Below are 20,000 nucleotides of genomic sequence, written 5' to 3'. Positions count from 1 at the left end.
TGAGGGTCATCCCCTGAGACGCTAGATAACTGCTTTTCTAAAGTTGTAATCAGCTGTTCAATTTCATTTTGTTTCTTAGCCATTCGCCTTTTTTTTGTTGCGCCAAACTTAACTGATCTTTCCCGAACTTTAAGTTTCAGCATTTCCCACATCAGGTTATGGTTAACATAATCATCATTCGCGTACTCGTTTTGTGTTTCCTGTATTGTTGATTTGATCAGACTTGTATATTCAGGATCATTTCAGAAGGAGGTGTTGAGCTTCCAGAAACCTTTGCCTCTATCGTTAGAATGCACAGAAAAATGTAGAGTGATCATAGAATGGTCTGTTTTATACCCTGTTAAAATATCGGCTTTGTTCGAATTACAAAGGATACTCTGATTAACAAGGAAAAAATCAAGTCTACAATGGACCTCAGGTCTTTTTGGCCGCCACGTGAATCTCGCAGAATCAGGATTTAACACTCTTGGCCACTCTCCTCCATGGGCACCTGCGATTATTCCGAGTGTGGAATACATAAAGCAATTGCGAAACATAAAACAAAGAAAATAGAGTTACAGAACAATACCCCAAAAACTGTTTAAAAACAAAAGTAAGGCTTTGTAAGGCGGCGATGTAACTGGCATTCCTTATTCCAAGTCGGTAGAAAGACATTAAACGTGTACAATAATGTCAACAACCAAAGAACAAACAGAGAGAAAAAAAAAACAGTCATGTCCAATATACACAAACTGATACGGTTCGAAACTACAAATTTACGATCCGTACCGTTTGGCAGATCGTAAAAGACAGTTTCGGTCCGTATACAATCGGAAATGTTTACCTCATTAGTGGGACATTAATATAAATCACGTGTTATTCACGCAAAGGGGTCACAGCGGTTTGTCGATCCGTACGGTTTGTACGGATCGTAAACGCAGTTTTCGGTCCATATACGATCGGAAAATTGCATCTCATTAGGGGGTCATCAATATATATCACGTGTTATTTCAGCGAGAGGTCACAACGGTTTGTCCATCCGTACGGGTTGCACGGATCGTGAACGCAGTTTACGGTCCGTATACGCTCCGTCAAGTGCATCTCATCAAGCGTTTGAAGCGGGAGAAAATATCAATCAAGGCATGCTGCCACAACAAGCAAACCAGACATGCATGTGTACCTCGTTCTTTAAGCGTGAGCGATATGACCCGTTTAGAGCGAAAAAAATTATCTGAATCGACGGATACTGCCACAACAAACAAGCCACATATGCATGTATACTTCGTTCTTTAAAAGCCCCTACAGCTAATACAAAAAGAGAGATCAAATTTAAAATTTAAAGCAATAAGTAAGTCTCGGAAATTGCTAATACTAGGTAGTGACAAAGGATATTTGAAGATTAAGCAAAGGATATGACGTATATTGAACTCCGTCTATGAATAACTTGTATGGTTCCGATCTGCTAAAAGCAGCTCGCTTCCCCTGCCCTCTAGCTTCCAACATTTTCGGGATGAGCCTCTTGCGAATATCAACCACTTGCCTTGGCAGGGCAACACCAATTCCTAAACCTTGTGTCAACGCAATAGAAGAGCGATGGGCGAAAACATTTTCACGATCTTGATATCTAAGAAAACGTGCAATTATTACTCTGGGTTCTGAACCTTGTTTCCGTTTCCCAACTCTATGCACTCGTTGAAACTCTATATCACGGGCGTTGCGCATTCCCAAGTTAGTTTCTAAAAATTATACAGGATCGCCGTAGTATCTTCATCTGGAGTCTCTTCGTGGATTCCGTAGAACCGTAAATTTTCGCTTCTTTGGTACACATCGTAGCCTGAAATTTGTAATCGAAGTTTGTTCAATTGATCCTCGGTTTTTTCCTCCAGGCCTTTTTCTTTTGCTTTTTCCTCTTCAACGTCTTTGTTTAAGCTAGCCACGCTGTCCTTTAATGTGTTTATCTCGCTTGTCGAGTTTTTAAATCCACTTTAATTTGGGCCACTTCTGTCTGCAAAGCACTTACGGTTATATTTATTTTGTTGACGGACTGTCGAAGAAAGTGAATTTGCAAAGTTGTTGCATCAAGTTTCGATAACTTCGCAAGGACTTCATCGGCTTTGGAAGCGAGACCTTCGGCCATGCTCAGTGCTGTTAAAACTACGTCTCTGTTCTCGGCGTTAATCTCAGTAATCTCTTCCTCTTCTAATTCCTTTTCCCCTTTTCTTCGCTTAAAATCAGGAGAATCACTGCTACTGCCACTGTTGCTCTTTCTACTTTTTCTTTTGATCAAAGAAAGCAATTCCATATGATAAAATGACAAGAAATTTAAAAGATTAAGAAGGGAGCTCACACTTTCATGACTTCACAGATTCATGCTCGGCCCGGTCTCCCCCACGAACGCACTTGATGTACCTATGATTATTAATAGTACCGTGACACCGTTGCAATTCCTTCATCCGGTGTGATTTTAACACTTGCTGTTTCTTACTAATCATTTTGTCATTTTGAAGGACATCTAAATCAAGCATTCATATTAAACCGTGAAACATCAGTGCTATTCACGTTACTCACGACTGAAAAACTTCATCCCTTGCGGTATATTACATTTTTTTAAAACAATGGCCATATTGCGTAAAAAGATTAAAAAACTTCGTCCCTTGCAATAGTGACATTTTTTAAAGAATGATTGCCACATTGCGTTTAAATTGACCTTGCGTTTCCTTAGTTTCTGTTTCGACTGGTACAACATCGTGACCGCCATCATCAAATTGTGTACTCACAACGCCCTTTTCATATTCAGTACTGATTTAATCTCCCCTCTTCAACATCAATTTCTCCGTTTGTAAACGGCCACTCCTCTACCTTGTCCCTGGACACATTGAATTCTACGTACAACTATACTTAACAGCAGGGAGAGCTGTAATGTTAGCTATTACTAGTCATACATACACTGAAATTGTAACCTTGACTTGCCTTGGCTGTCGGTTAGATGTTGTTGATGGAAATGAATTCGTTTTTTGTGTTTATTTTAGTGCAAAGTTAGGTCACAATCCGCCACTGGTGTCAATATCAGTCAAGTGCCGGAATTCACGTACTGTCGGCAGCACTTCTTGATATAAACACACAAGCAGCTCTGTCAACGAAGAACGGAGTCTTATGAGACAAAAACCCCAAAGCAGAGAGAAGCCTTACAAATGCAAACAATGTGGCAAGTGTTTTAGCGTAGCGGGAAGTTTAAGGATACATGAAAGAGTCCATGCTGGAGAAAAGCCTTATGAATGCAAACAATGTGGCAAGCGTTTTAGCGAAGCAGGAAATTTAAGGAGACATGTAAGAGTCCATACTGGAGAAAAGCCTTATAAATGCAAACAATGTGGCAAGTGTTTTAGCCAAGCAGGACACTTGTGGGTACATGAAAGAGTCCATACTGGAGAAAAGCCTTATGAATGCAAACAATGTGGCAAGTCTTTTAGCGTATCAGGAAGTTTAAGGAACCATGAAAGAGTCCATACTGGAGAGAAGCCTTATGAATGCAAACAATGTGGCAAGTGTTTTAGCCAAGCAGATACCTTAAGGAGACATGAAAGAGTCCATGCTGGAGAAAAGCCTCATGAATGCAAACAATGTGGCAAGTGTTTTAGCGAAGCAGGAAATTTAAGGGCACATGTAAGAGTTCATACTGGAGAGAAGCCTTATGAATGCAAACAATGTGGCAAGTGTTTTCGCCTAGCAAATCACTTAAGGAGACATGAAAGAGTCCATACTGGAGAGAAGCCTTATGAATGCAAACAATGTGGAAGGTGTTTTAGTGAAGTAGGACATTTAAAGAAACATGAAAGAGTCCATAGTGGAGAAAAGCCTTATGAATGCAAACAATGTGGCAAGTGTTTTAGCCGAGCAGGGAATTTAAGGACACATGAAAGAGTCCATACTGGAGAGAAGCCCTATCAGTGCAAACAATGTGGCAAGTGTTTTAGCGAAGCAGGAAGTTTAAGGAAACATGAAAGAGTCCATAATGGAGAAAAGTTCTATGAATGCAAACAATGTGGCAAGTGTTTTAACGAAGCAGGAGGTTTAAGGAGACATGAGAGAGTCCATACTGGAGAAAAGCCTTATGAATGCAAACAATGTGGCAAGTGTTTTAGCCGAGCAGAAAGTTTAAAGATACATGTAAGAGTCCATACTGGAGAAAAGCCTTATAAATGCAAACAATGTGGCAAGTGTTTTAGCGAAGCAGGAAGTTTAAGGATGCATGAAAGAGTCCATACTGGAGAAAAGCCTTATAAGTGCAAACAATGTGGCAAGTGTTTTAGTGTAGGAGGAAATGTAAAGAGACATGAAAGAGTCCATACTGGAAAGAAGCGTTATAAACGTAGTAAGCGGACCGGAAAGTCTTTTTGCAACAGAAGAAGTGTCAGAAAACATGATAAAGCACGAGAAAGTTCAAATGAACCCGAAGTACAGATTCAATGCACCCGCGCTTGTCAAGAACATAGTTCAAACCAGGTTGTAAAACAGATCTGTTGGCTTTGCCAGGAAGAGTTGAGCAGCGAGGAGCTTCTTCTTGCACACTACCAAAATCATATGACGTTTGAGGAGGAGCCGTCACCCTGAACCAGAGAAGGTTTTTTGCCTAATTTTTGTCATGGTTATCACTCATTAGCGATAATCTTTCCTCACTTACGACTTCATAAATATTAATCTTGTATACGCACATTTTTCACCTTCGTTGGACGTTGCTTCCCTGTCAAATACGATCAGCATTTTTAGGCTGCAGTTTTAAAATTGCACTATTGTGTGCATCTAAACACAGTGTATTTTGCGTTGCACAGGGTCATTTGATGGGAAGTGCCCTTTTGTTTCTAGTCAAAGTAATCTTTGAGCGATGTTTTTTTTTAATCAAGGAGCGGGCGTCTTGAACCACATGGTCCCCAAACGTAATGGAATGTGATGATGATGAAGATATATACATGGCTAAAATGCCGTGAAAACAAAAGTCATGGCAAAACCGAACGTTTTTTACTTTGAGAATGTGCATGGTTTTATACTTATAACTTATTTCCCAAGGAAACAACAACGCGATGAAGCAGTCAATTTGTTTGTTCAAAGTTTACATGTAACTCTTGGCTTGGCTTTCTCCTGAAAGCAGGGTTTGCTGGGGAAACGATAAAGTGGGACACGACTTAACATCGTTTAGGAAATTCAAAAGCCCAAATAACGAAATAATGAAAAAAGTCCTACGGTATGGAGAAGGACGTTGAGTGTCTCGACAAAGTTGGAAAGAGACATGCCGCTCGGATAATGAATTTGAATCTTAAATGGTGCACTGTGTGATTGGGGCCGTTGGGTCTGTATATTTCATCTTTACATGATACAGGTTGTATCAGGCGACTGGAATGACTTCAGCCGACCGAAGTTGAGTTTTGTAGCGATCTCGTGCCAGAATGTTTATAGGGAGACCGATTTTCATTCAATCGTATTGGTTTAGTTTTTATACCCATTAAAAAACATCCTCGGTCTTGACAATTGTTTTCATGTCTGAATGTAAATATACCAAAGGTAGATTGCTTCAAGCATCCCGTCCAGGGGAGAGTAGCATCACTCTTAGTCGTTTCATTTTTACATAAACTAGTACAAAAGCTCTGACCGTGCGTAGTGTGTGAGCAGTGTTAGGCCCTAGTGACCCATCTTTGACTGTATGTTCTTTATTATTGCCAGTTATTGGTCAAGTCCATTTGCAACCACTCGTTCTATGCTGAACAATGTTTTCATTTGTAAAGATGTTCCTTTTACAGTTTTGGCCGGTGGAGGTCAACTGGAAACCAGATCAGGTTAACTTGGGTTCACCCTCAATCGTTTGTACATAACTACAATCTTGGACAAAATAAAATGAAAAATTAGTCGCCCCCCCCCCCCCCCCCGCCCAAAAGCAATGATGAATCCGCGTGCAATTTGAAGCCCGCTATTTTTCATCATCAAAATTTGGTGGAGGGGTGGTCTTCATTTTCCATTTGAAATGTCCAAGATTGTCTGAGCTCCATACTTACGTTACCAGTAGTGTCATAGAACCAATTTGATGAGGTTCAGCCCTTGCAGTTCGCACTTTTTAAGCAGAAGGAAATGTATGGGGTGCGCATATGGTGAAAACTGTCCATAATAATGAATCATAAATAAACAAAACACTGAAGTTGTAGGCCTGGCCTCTCTTTTTGTGTATTTTAACGCCTGTGTATTTTGTAGTATTCTTTTGTTTTGAAACTCAAATTCGCATGATACAGCAATTGTGTCAGACACAAGCTAAAGTTGCTGAGCGCCCTTGTTAGTTTACGGTCACTGTATGATCTGTAAGTGCATAGCAATCCAGTATGAATCTATTTCAGAGACTTCGTCTGACAATATTTGTTACCTGTTAGAAAGCGACTCACCGCTAACAACCCAAATTGTGCGCAGTGTTGAGCTGTTGATCTATAGTCAAGCTGACTTAACCATTTTCCCGGACTGACATTCATTTTGCTGCTGCTGTTTGTGAAGCTAAAATAAAATGTGAAGGTCCGACAACAAAAATATAGTGCAGTGGAAAAACGTGGAAAAAGGAAAAAAAAAACAAAAAAGAAAACCTAAGTGATAAAAATAAATAAACAAAAATGGCTTCTATGGAAGATTGATTCGCAGAAAAAATCTTGACCCGAACTTGAACTCTGACAAGGTAGAACATCACATTAGACCCGAAAGTGGTAAAGGCGGTATACTGTGTCGACTTTTACATCTTGTTTCTTTGTTTCTTTGTTTTTTACTTATTTGTTTGAGCAGGTTGAAGTTTCGGCAGCTATTCAGCTGATGTGGACCTGCTATACCCACCCACCCATATAGGCCATATACACACTGAGGACAGCCACAACACCGGGAACTTCATCCCCTACTCTTCTCGAATAGTGTGTGGGTTCTTTAACGTCCCACAGTGAACTAATGAACATGGAAGTTATTTGTGAGACGGGACCTCCGACTTATCGTCCTTATCCGAGAAGACTTGAAAGTCTAACCATTTGCGGATGTAATTACAAAGGTAGCACTTTCTCCTCAGTTATTTAAAGACCCTGAGTGTTGGCCGGCCGGAGTCGAACTCACGACCTCCCGCATGGCAGCCCGGTGCTCAACCAACTAAGCCACCATTCTATGCGTTTACATTTAAGACTTGAATCAAATGACCCTCACGGATGGCTGCGACAAGAGGAAGTTAAGTTTGGCCTCTTTTCGTGCTTTTAATATTATAACGGTTTTGATCCCTTAAAGCGACATTTCCCACGTTTTACATACTGTTTCTAATGATTTCACATGATTTACCACGGTTTTGTAACAAGAGCAAAATAATAAAAATTGTTTCTCAGTCTTTTCTACTGAGGGCTGAAATCGAGGACGGAAAACCGTGTCAAACCATGTAAAGGTAACCATAAATCGCCTAAACATTGTCACAAACCGTCATTTAACGTGCAAGTGTCTCTAAAATACAATTCGTAACGCTGTGACGTGCGTGACCTGGTCAGTCGTCATTACGTTCACCGCGATAATGGTGTCGACTGGTGAGCTTGTAAATGAGTGATTTCCACTGGTTTGTCACGTTCAAGACCTAAGGACAATCTTGGATAAAAAAAAAAATGAAAAATTACTAGCCCCCTCCCCCCAAAAGCAATAGGGAGCTTAAGCAACGACAACGGCGACGGCAACGAGAACGTCATCTCAAAATATAAATTTGCGTTATTTTAATCGCTTCGTGACTATTTCAACGTTTTTAATACGACAAGGGTGTAGTGATTCCTCAAAGATGACACCAGTCGGAACGGCACTCCATTTTAGGAGAGAAAACGAAAATTTATCCTCAAGTGCTGACGTTCTTCATAAAACCAAAAACTTGGCTATTTCACGTTGTTGTTTTGCTGACGACGGCAACGAAATGGACAAAAGTGAAAAACGCACGTGCAGGGCGTGCGAAGCTATTGTTTTTAACCACTAAATATGCAAATTCGTGACGTTCTCGTTGCCGTCGCCGTTGTCGTTGCTTAAGCTCCCTAATAGAGACCTTTAGATGCACGTTTACGGCTAACCGCAAACTGAGGTTTGAGATTTGCGGTTTGGCGTTAGAAGTTGTGATAGTTCGTGCATTTAGGTTTAAGTACACAACTGCAAAGCTGCGGAGGCCGCCATATTGAATTTCCTCGATGCTCAGCGTTGATGTTTCAGTCAACGAAATAAATAAAACCACGGCTCTTTTGATTGTTAGTTCACTTGAAATGAAAGATAAAAAGTTGCTTTTTATATCTGCCCCGTTCATACGTGGGATAATGTAACTTCCATGCCATAAAGAGCTGAGGTAAATTACTTACGTGAAAACCTACCTTCCGCCGTTGAAAACGTCAAAACTTACCCTCGAACGTGACGGCAAGCGCTAGTCATGTGACTTCCAGCAGTTTGAGGTTAGCCGCAAACGTGGATCTAAAAGTCTCTAATGATAAATCCGCGCGCACGTTGAACCCGCTATTTTTTGATCATCAAAATTGGGGGGAGGGGTGGTCTTCATTTTCCATTTGAAATATCCAAGGTTGTAGTTTTGCATCGTGTTTTTTATTTGGCTGCTCAATAGCAGTAACAATTGTGATGTGTATAAATTAGCAGTGAGGAAGTAAAGTTGATTGCTTGATTTATTTTCGAACTCCAGTACAATTATTATCTTAACTCTGAACAAAACGAGATGTGACGTTTTGATTGTTCTCAAAATTATAATATGTATCAGAACCCAAATTGCCAACAACTTTTTTCCGTGATTCAAACTAAAATTCCCTGGATGTCATTCCCTTCGGTGCGGGCTATTTCTCTCTCAACTCGATGGCGATTTTCGGAGGATCACAGTAGGATGTCATTTCCACAATCCTTAGTTCATTTCAACCTATTCCAATAAAAACTGGCTTGTGATTGTCTGATTTCCTAAACATCCGATGAGCCAAATTTCTAAGAAAAACGGAGAAAATTATCCGAAGAAATGTTTTTGAACAAAAAAAGACCCGGATTTTAAAGCGCTGATCAGGGTGACCCTTCTGGTAGGGGCACCCTCTTAGAAGGGGGTAGCCCTTGCCTATTGTATTTCCCGGTTTGGTTTGCATGAGAGCTAAGGTCACCCTATCAGCTTGGTAGGGTAATCCTCCTAGAAGGGCCAATTTTTTGGCTTGTAAACACTTTAGGTAGGGTCACCCTTCTGGAAGGGTCAACTTTTGTGGGATCGGATTACTGTCAGATTGCCGCGAAAGTCTGTATTGGCTTAGTGCGCGTGTAAGCCCGGGGAATATTTTCGCCGTTCTGTGCTGGCCAAATCGTTTGAACAGAGTTCGGAACAGTCGAAGGACAACAGTGTCGACATTTCGCGAAAAGACCTAGTTGATGATGAACCAATTGAGAGCTAGGGTCACTCTAGGGGTAGGGTCACCCTATCTGCTTGGTAGGGTAACCCACCAAGGAGGGCCAACTTTTTGCCTTGTAAACACTTGAGGTAGGGTCACCCTTCTAGAAGGGTCAACTTTTGTGGAATCGAATTACTGTCAGATTGCCACGAAAGTCTGTAATGGTTTAGTGCGCGTGTAAGCCCGGGGAATATTTTTGCCGTTCTGTGCTGGCCAAATCGAACAGAGTTCGGAACAGTCGGAGGACAACAGTGTCGCCATTTCGCGAAAAGACCTAGATGAGGATGATGAACCAATTGTCGACAAGAGCACGAGGGAAAGACGCTCAACTCGGAAAGATGTGGAAAAATAAAAAATCCTAAGAAGTGGTCATGGACAGCGGAAGCGGTGGAGATATTCCTGAAGAACATTACAGAGTTCAAAGCCAAGTGCGAGTTTAACGGAATGGACTTCGAGGCCGATCCATCCACAATGTATGCGGAAATGCGCCGGTGCATGGTGGTGGATTTTCCCAAAGAGTTTTGCCCTGAAATTGTTCAGGAGCCGGGAAAAGAACTTAAGGATATGAACAATGAGGAATATGAGTTTTACCGAAAAGAGCTGGTTGTCTCCCCTCGGCGCCAAATTCAATAATCGCAATAGCCCTAGGGACAAGACTTTGCATGTAAAGGGGCGCTATCTTTTGCCCCTTATACAAGGAGGGTCACCCTTTCTAAGACAAAATGTTCTATTAACTCGCCAGATGCACTCTAGCCTATGTCTTTTCAAATTACATGCGCTTGGAAAGAACCATACGATATCACTAACATTCACAACCTTTCCTCTGTACGCAACCCTTGCGTTCAAATATGCGAATGTCAATATCTATCGCACTTAACCATCCATCCTACCCCCTCAACTGCTACCTGTACGCTTACAAACATATCGAACGCACTCGCCTTAGTTTTTGAGAAAAACCGTTTTCCCCATACAAATCCTTGTATTTCTACTCTTGTATAATATCGTACAGTACACGGATACACATTCATCGAGCTTGGGCTACCTGTGCCTACATGCAAATGTCGCTTATGATCGAGGTTCAACTAGTCTGAAATAGGCCATTTCCGAGTTCATGTCTGCCTCCTCTTCAAAGCGTTTCTAGGTGCGAAGTTTTTCTTCTGAAAATTAGTTTTCATTTTTATGTAAAGTAGAACTAATTATCACAAAAACTTCGTACTTATACTCGCTTTGAAAGGGGAGGCAGACATGAACTCGGAAATGGCCTATTCAGCCGTCTTTTCCCTAACCCTAGGGGATTATGTCAAAATTCATGATCAATAACAGGATAGACGCATGAAAAACTGATATTAATTTGTTTTTTATAATAACAAAAAGGCAGAGGGGTCAAAATTAATTCAAAACACGAGAAGAAAGCGAGACAAAAAATGCGAAAAACTTCAACCTGACGCAACCAATATTGCGTCATTATCGCATAAATTATAAATTTGTGTTTGTCCGCTTAGTGACAATAAAAATTAGCCAATGAGCGCACGATAATTTTTGCAGTCATTGTAAAATTGTTTAAAATTTGCAAACATGAACAGCCTCTCCGTTCTCTCAAGACCGCTGGCCAGAATGGGCCCTCTGTGATGATTCAAGAGGACTTCAAACTCTAAAAGTGGCTTCGAGTTTGAGAAGATTCGAGCTGTTTTGAGGGAGTAGAAGGTTAGAATGTTTGTTTATTGCAATTCAAGTAAGAGTTCAGTCTCTTGGAAAGTGTTGTATCGTTAATATTTTGTGTGCATGCCTCCTCGGTAGTGATCAATGATGGCCGCCCTTTCTTAATTATTTAAGTTAGAATTTGTCGAATCAAATCACTGAATATCCGGCATAAAAAAAAAACATCATTTAAGTCTAAGCACTCATTTTAAAACGGTTAGCATTCCATTTTTTGCGACAAGTACTTATATCAGTTAAACACATTGAAAAGTTAAAGCCAGTAGCTTGAGTCGTGGTCGAGTATTTTAAATTATTGGAGAGAGTGAAGATGGCGAGATTTGCATAGAGTAGCGAGGTGTCACAGAAATGGATTAAACATATTGACGGCTGTGATCGGCCGTCGAAACTAAGATTGCAGTACATAAATTGAAGATTAATTTCGCGAAGAGGAGCAGGAAATTCAGAAATTATCGGGCAGCCGGACATTTGTACAGCGGTAGTTGAGATATCCTGCCCGTCGAAATAAAGTTACGCACAGACAGTACAGCCAAAGCCAGGTACTCATTAATAAATGGCTTAACACGTAATTTTTTGACAGGAGATTTTCTGAAGTACAGGAAAAGCAATCTAACAAACGTTTCTTTGCTACTAAATTTGCTGGCAAATATTAGTTTTGCATATTATTTACACATTCCTGAATCAAAACTACCGTACTTATAATCTTATAATTTTTACCAAGTTACTGGTAAATCCACGGTTATTTCGATGTCCAAGGCTAGACCAAAACTATTTACAATCTTGTAATTTTGCAAGTCGGTGGCAAATCCATTGAAATTCCCATGTTCAAGTCTGGATCAAAACTACTTATAATCTTATAATTTTGTCATGCCACTGGTAAATCCATGGAGACTTCCATGTAAACAACTAGATCAAAACTATTTGCTGTGAGCCATCAGGCAAACAGCACATTAATCTTGACGGTTTCCCTGTGCGCTTAGATGCCAGGAAAAATCTTAGTTTTGTCTGATCCAATGATTTTGACATCATTCTGTGATCCTCCTGCAAGACAAAAGTTCAGGGCTCGAAATTAACAAAAAAATCCATTTTATCTTATGCAATTGCGATAAGATACGAAAATTTAGTCGCAATTTCACAAAGTTTAGTCGCAAAATTGCCGCGCTGCATTGTGTTGTCAGCAGTTAAGAAAAAAAATATGAGCCCGCAATACTTGTGTGTAAAGAAACCGCTAAAAATGGCGAATGATCGAAGGAATGGAGCTGTGCACGTAACATCACAGCTAAGTTACTCTACAATTACGCTATCCTCAGAGAAAATTCACAGGGAGAAACAAAATAATTTTGTCATTTATTTATTTATTTATTTTAGCAAAAGTAGCAGCAAAGTGGCAACTGCTAACCCTTTTGTTTTGAAAGAGCGAAGGTGACAAGAAGTTGCAAATTTGCGACTTCTCCAGATATTTTAGTCGTGAAGGGAAAAATTTAGTTGCAAATGCGACTATATTGGTCGCAATTTCGAGCCCTGAAGTGGCATCTACAGCAGAGGAAGAAAAAAAGGAATTGTAGTCTAAATCACAGAAAAATTACATTGAGAGCTTTTTTAGAGCCTAGTGAAGGCACCTGGATGGTTTTTATGGCAAAACATAGCAATCATAAACAATATTCATCTGAAAAATTGTAAAGGTGAGCTTCTGAATTTAAAGCTTTGACCCGGACCCGGGAGCTTTTTGTTCTTGAGCGCCTGTTAGGTTGTGCCATGTATCAGTCAGATAGCTGGCATTCTTCGATGCTTGAGTTTATTACGCATACGTTATCACTTTTGTCTGCGTTGCTTTCATGAATCACATATGTACATGTAAAAAGCAATCTTAAGATATTTGTGTAAGGCTGATTTCTCTGAAATTTAAAAGGGTGATTGCTAAACAGTGGAGAATGGATCTTTGCAGTGAATAAAAATCCCTGTGTTTTGCAGGAGAATAATGCGGTTTTTGTTTCCTGATTGATGTGATGTTGATCTTTTCTCCTTGTTATGCAAACGTTGACAGGGAATATTAAATTACATGTGCAAAAAATGTGTACTGAAAGAGCATTAAACCTTTATTTTGAGCATTTTACTTGGACATAAAGAGATGCAACACTTAGCCGGAAATAATATTTTAAGTGAATATGTGGAACATTTTTTCACCAAAGGGTTCATAATTTAGTTGTAAGACATCTTTTATGCAGTTGAGTCAATAAAAGAATTGTTGTCTCACATGTAAATCATTCAATTGTTTCAATGTATTAAATACAACTGCCAACTTTAAAAGTTGTGCAGATATTACTCAATACTAACTTCCACATCTCACTTGCAGCACTTCACTTGCAAATGCAACAACTAGTTTTAATTTTGTAATTTCTCCATGCCACTTGTAATCCATGGAAATTTCCATGTACAAGGCTGGATCAAAACTACTCATAATCTTATAATTTTGCCACGTCACTGGTAAATCCATGGAAATTTCCATGTACAAGGCTGGATCAAAACTACTCATAATCTTATAATTTTGCCATGTCACTGGTAAATCCATGGAAATTTTCATACGTATATGTAAACAACTACATCAAAGCTATTTATAATCTTGTACATTTTCCTTGCCACTTGTAAATCCATGAGAATTTCTTTGTACAAGGCTGGATCAAAACTACTTATTATCTCTGGAATGTTACCCAGTCACAGCAAATCCATGAAAGTTTCCATGTAGAAGGCTGCACCAAAGCTATTTATTAAGTTAGTCCTGTAATTTTACCATGCCATTAATCCATGGAAATTTCCATGAACATGTACATGGCCGGATCAAAACTGTTCACAGTGTATGCTCTTGTAATTTTACTATGCCAATTGTAAATCCATGGATCAAAACCATTAATTTCACAATTATTATAAACCATGTACTGGTAGCTTAGTTGGATGAGCATCGGGCTGTCATGTGGGAGGTCGCGGGTTCGAACCCTGGCCGGATCAACACTCAGGATCTTAAAATAACTGAGGAGAAAGTGCTGCCTTTGTCATTTCATTCACAAATGGTTACACTTTCAAGTCTTCTTGGCTAAGGATTATAAACCGTAAGCCCCGTCTCACCAATTTCTTCTATGTTCATAAGTTCCCTGTGGGACATTAATTAACCCTTTCACTCCCAATATCTGATTAGTAATTCTCCTTTGTAGCTGCTATACATTCCCTTTTATATTAGTTAAGAGAATTTGAGTTTGATCAAAATAACACCATCTGGCTGATAAGTTCATTCATTCTCAACACCTGTCTGATGAATAGTGAATTGATATTATAAGGAGAAGTTACATACTAATCATTTCTGGGAGTGAAAGGGTTAAAGAACCCACACACTATTCTGAAAGAGTAGTGTTGTGGCTGTCCTTCGGACTTCGCACTAAAAAGATTGGATTGAGCGACCTATTGTTTTCACACCAGTAGATCTGTGGAAATTACCTTGGACATGACTAGAATAAAATTATTTATGATCTTGTAATTTTACCATGCCGCATGGTAAATCCATGGAAATTTCCATGTACATCCAGTTTTAAGAACCTTTTGTACACTTTCTTCTTTTAGTCGTTGGTTTTACGGTATTAACCCGTATGCTCAGTACACTACCCTTAACAATAGCGTGTATTACTGATAGCGAATAGACCCCTGACCCGGGTTGCTCGAAGCATGGTTAGCGCTAACCAGCGTTAAATACCATGGAAACCTGTTGGTTTTGATACCTCTTAACCAACGGTTAGTACTAACCAGTCCTTCGAGCAACCGGCCCCTGGGCTATATTGGTATGTGCCGCTGTAAAGGGTATGGTTTTCACGCAGTTTACTCTAGGATAGGGTATATAAATCAGAAGGGTTTGTGTCTAGAATAGGGTATCATTTTTCACGAGATTTTATCGAGTCGAAGGAAACCAAGGAATGCCACTCAAAAATATAAAGCAATCAAATCGACAAAGTTTAAATTTAGCAACTCAGTCTCAGCAGTGTCGATAGATGGCCATCATTAAACACAACTGGATATTATTAACTGTCAAGAATCGGGATTCAGACGTGATAATGCGACCGTGCGTGCTTGGCATTGCTCTAGGAGAGGGGGGATTTGGGGAGTTGCTCTGGTAAGCGTACATTTATCCTATCACTCGCCACTCAATAGCGTGAATACAACCTCCCTAACAATCGGAATAGCACGAAGGGCCGCCATAACTGAAGATTCTGCGCGCACTAACGTTCTTACTTACTAAGTATACGAACAACGGATGGACCATCGGAATAGCACTAGTACTAGCGTACTAAGCGCCGCCATAACCGAAGGTTCTGCGCGCACTAACGTTCTTACGTACTAAGTATACGAACAACGGATGGACCATCGGAATAGCACTAGTACTAGCGTACTAAGCGCCGCCATAACCGAAGATTCTGCGCGCACTAACGTTCTTACGTACTAAGTATACGAACAACGGATGGACCATCGGAATAGCACTAGTACTAGCGTACTAAGCGCCGCCATAACTGAAGATTCTGCGCGCACTAACGTTCTTACGTACTAAGTATACGAACAACGGATGGACAATCGGAATAGCACTAGTACTAGCGTACTAAGCGCCGCCATAACTGAAGATTCTGCGCGCACTAACGTTCTTACGTACTAAGTATACGAACAACGGATGGACAATCGGAATAGCACTAGTACTAGCGTACTAAGCGCCGCCATAACCGAAGATTCTGCGCGCACTAACTTCTTACCTACTAAGTATACGAATAAGGGATGAACAATCGCCCTAACAACTGGAATAGCACTAAGCGAAGAAATCCATGTGTTTATATTTACCCTATAAATAGAAGCTAAATAGAAATTAGACTAGAAGGAACGATACGTTAGAGAGTGAGGACGATTCTTTGTCCTTTTTCTTAAGCAAAGGGAGCGGTGCGGGGAGATTCTTTGTGCAATGCTTTATGTTGTTGGGGCAGAGGTGTATTGGAGAAGGTGACAGTTGTGATGTAAGATTTCGACGCGTAAATCTAGGAAAAAAATATTGTGCATGGCTGAGAACTGGGTTTGTTGCTAAAAAGGGTTATTTGTTGTATGTTTGTCTGAGGTAGTTAATTTTGATTTGAAGTGTAAACAGAATTAAACAAGAAGTAACAAACAACATTTAAAAGTACGGAGCACTTGTAACAACGATTCTAAGCAAGGTAGTGACCATGCATTATTATTCATAATAATAATAAAAACGTGGAGAACCTAAACTTTTTCCCAAGAAATATTTTGAAAACATACAATGCTTCGTTTAAAAAACAAAGGTAAATAGACAAGATTGATAATACGATGTTCTTGGAGTGCACTGTGAAATAAACAATAAAATGCGTCACGTACGCTGTATATAAATAACAGTAACAATTAATGGATGAAAAATTGAAAAACACCAGTTAAATGGCGAAAGAATATTTTCCAAATGCTCTGGATAGCTTAAGTGTTACTAATATTTTTAAAAATACAACCACAAAGGATCATGTTTCGATGTTTCAAACATCATCATCAGCTATTTGCTTTCATACTTGAATATAGCACTCTACTGGGATGAGTCACTGCCGCTAGCAAATGCGCATGCTCTTTAGTTTGAGCACTCTGGCATGCCTTAGAAGTACCACATGTGTGGCACATTTGGGATGGCTTTTTAGTTTAACCTCCAACGTTGATGTCAGCACTGCACTGATGAGGCCCGTAAGACCGAAACAGCCCTGTTGTCTGATCACAACTTTGTGAATTTGGTTTGCGCGTGTAACTCTGTGTGTTTCTCATTTGCTTGTAATTAGTCTCGCCCGTGCGAAATCGTATGTTAATTTCATCTACTTGTTAACAGTTTCGTGCAACTCTTTTACGCTGTACTGACCAAATGCAAAAATGGCCGCCAACAAATTGTTTTTTTGTGTTTGTGTTAATTAGCCTAGCTAGCCTCGTTTTATCATTTTTCACGAGATTTTATCGAGACTAAGGAAACCAGGGATTGCCTCTCAAAAATACAAAGAAATTAAATCGACTAAGTTTAATTTAGCAAGTCAGTCTCAGCAGTGTCTGACGTTGGGTGGCTTCATAGCTCAGTTGGTTAGAGCGTCGCACCGGAATCGCGAGGTCACGGGTTCAAACCCCGTTGAAGTCCCGAATTTTTCAGGCTTCTCTACGCAATTGCAAAAATTGCACTCATAACTGCGAAGATCATAGCTTCACTTGATTTCATATCCGCAGTTCATATATGATTCATTTCATCTACCATTTCATCATTGCTTCATTCCTCGCGGGACCATTAGAACCCACAGATGACCAGCTCCCAACGTCAGTGGTTTCATAGGTCAGTTGGTTAGAGCGTCGCACCGGAATCGCGAGGTCACGGGTTCAAACCCCGTTGAAGTCCTGAATTTTTCTGGCTTCCCTTTAGGCTCGATTTCCAGCCGTTTTGTGAGCCCGCGTTCCTCGCCCCACTCCACGGCTGGATCACTGGTCTACACATTGTATTTTGTGACCAATCACAGCCAAGGCTCCTCAAATGGAGAAGGCTTCCCTGTGATTGGTCAATTCTGGCATTCGTCTATCCAACGTGGCGGATATTAGTGCCCCTGCTGTGTCCCGGAGTTTTCTTCTTCTGTAAAGTGTGTGTTAGAGCGATTTCATATCGAGAAATTTAGAGAAACACAACTGGAAGCCATTATTAATTTGTTTCAAGGGAAAGATGTTCTAGTGTTACAGCCTACGATCTCAGGGAAATCCTTGATTTTTCAGTCTTTTTCGCTCATCGTCGATGAGCTGCGGAAGCCAGTCCATTCTAGTTGTGCTTTGGTCATATCTCTCTTAAACTCACTCATGCAGGACCAAGTACTTGAGTAGCGCTATTGTTTACCATCCAAAGCGATAATCCTTACTGTACACAAGTTTACGATTTATTTGCATACCGTTTGATTCGTTTATCGATCAAGCATAGCATACGCTAACAAAATTTAATGAGAAGACGCCTGAAAGAAGGTCTGTTTGACGATAAGTTTGTTTTGGATATAACGATCTTACACATATCTGTAATTGGTTTCGTGTTTTTAGTCAAGCTTTAGTCAACATTTTCTGTGATGCATGTAAGCAAAGAAACAGAACGTGCATTTCAAATGTTTTATTGAATGAAACGAAACAATCCTATTACAAGCTGATTGTTTCAACACAAATTACTTAATTACGTACTACTTAACTAATATTCTTGCCGCTATGCCTGCTCTTAGCTGATGAGTAAACAGAAGAGCGAAATGTAAATATTGTTGATATACACACCGAACTCTACTTCCACCTTCAATGTCGTTCGTCTTCGTTTGGCAACCAGTGGTGACATTAATCCAAATCCTGGCCCTTGTATCACATCGTTTACTACTAATCGAAACGGATGTAATATTCATAGACTTCATCATCTCTGTACCCCCCACAACCTTCAATGTGCAGATAAAGAGTGACTCCGGTCTTCATCTTGTTCGGTCGATTAATAATCGGACTATATGCACGCTGAATGCTCGCTGTATAGTGAACAAATCTGCAATTTATGTCGACTACGTTAATGAAAGCAACGCGGATTTATTTGCTGTAACTGAAAATTGGCTATCGGCCAATGAGTGTGCAGTATGCAAAGAGTGAACTCCATCTGGCTATAAATTATATCACAGCCCACGGTGTGATCGTAGAGAGGGTGGCACGCCTCATTTGTTCATGGAAAATATCGCGGTCTCAAAACTCGAATCTACCTCAAGGATTTTCTTTAGACTCTCGGAGTATCTTGTCACCGCAGGCTCATTACGTTCCAGACTTGTTATGTTATCTACCGCCCACCGTACTCTGCTTATCTCCTCTTAAAGTTCAATATGTTTCGTTTAGAAAACTTCAATAAGTTGACAGAGAAATGTTTATGAATGAAATTAGTACTAGCGATCTCTGTACGAGTGATACTGATGATCTCGAGCAGCTGTGTGCTTTATTTGATAATATTCTACGCTCTCTACTTGGTCGTCATGCTCCTGTTAAGCGTCGAAGAATTACCGCAAGGTTCCTGTCCAGGTCCCATTCTATTTGGTTTATAAACGGAGTTGATAATGTAAATTGACCACCGTACAGAGATTCTAAAAGCTGACGTTTCGAGCGTTAGCCCTTCGTCAGAGCGAATCGAGGGATTATGGGTTACGTGTAGTTTTTATAGTAGAGTAGGAGCTACGCTATTGGTGGTAACATGGCAACGTGAAAAGTAGGAATATATTAGTTAAATGAAAAGCGTTCGTTAATACCGTGAGGATTAAGGGTGCCGATTTGAAAGATGAATTTTTGTTCCAGATTCTTGCGGCTTTCCGTCGTACCTAGATGTAGGGAAAGGCCGCAGATAGCCATGTGTTTTTTGGAGTGGTTAGGCAGATTAAAATGGCGAGCGACTGGCTTAGATGCATCCTTGTCATTCTTCTCAACATCGCGAAGGTGTTCGCGGAATCGGTCACCTAGTCGTCTACCTGTCTCACCAATGTATAATTTATTGCATAACGTACAGGTTATGCAATAAATGACATATGCGGAGGTACATGTGAAACGATCGGTGATCTTAACAGATCGCTTAGGTCCCGATATCTTGCTAGTGTTAACAATGAAAAGACAAGTTTTGCATCGTGAGCGCACGCATTTGAAAGTGCCGGGTTGCTCGTTGGTTTTGAGCGCGCTTCTAACTAAAAAGTTGCCTACGTTTTTGTCGCGTTTGAATGAAATAAGTGGAGGTTGCGAAAAGATTCTACCAGTCTCGGGATCATTTTGGAGTAATTT

The 20,000-nt window shown here is 40.3% G+C and overlaps 2 protein-coding genes and 1 non-coding gene across 3 annotated transcripts in view; all 3 read left to right on the top strand.

The window, feature by feature from the left end:
* LOC138006750 (zinc finger protein 709-like) overlaps positions 1-6,561 on the top strand; it is a 23,716-nt gene extending 17,155 nt beyond the window's left edge. The window contains exon 2 of the mRNA XM_068853259.1: positions 3,009-6,561. Within this exon, the coding sequence (XP_068709360.1) occupies positions 3,133-4,590 (1,458 nt within the window). The 5' untranslated portion in view covers positions 3,009-3,132 and the 3' untranslated portion in view covers positions 4,591-6,561. The remainder of the gene's footprint in view (positions 1-3,008) is intronic.
* Positions 6,562-11,030: 4,469 nt separating this feature from the next.
* The window catches only part of LOC138006751 (zinc finger protein 709-like), a 24,757-nt gene continuing 15,787 nt past the window's right edge, over positions 11,031-20,000 (top strand). Inside the window, exon 1 of the mRNA XM_068853260.1 lies at positions 11,031-11,126. The gene's annotated coding sequence lies outside the window, so the exon portion shown is untranslated. The remainder of the gene's footprint in view (positions 11,127-20,000) is intronic.
* Positions 17,262-17,334, top strand: Trnas-gga (transfer RNA serine (anticodon GGA)). The gene has a single exon. It is a non-coding gene; the product is annotated as a tRNA-Ser (tRNA).

Source organism: Montipora foliosa, chromosome 6 (genome assembly GCF_036669935.1).
Source record: "Montipora foliosa isolate CH-2021 chromosome 6, ASM3666993v2, whole genome shotgun sequence".
NCBI lineage: Eukaryota > Metazoa > Cnidaria > Anthozoa > Scleractinia > Acroporidae > Montipora > Montipora foliosa.
This window is presented reverse-complemented; position numbering and strand designations above follow the sequence as displayed.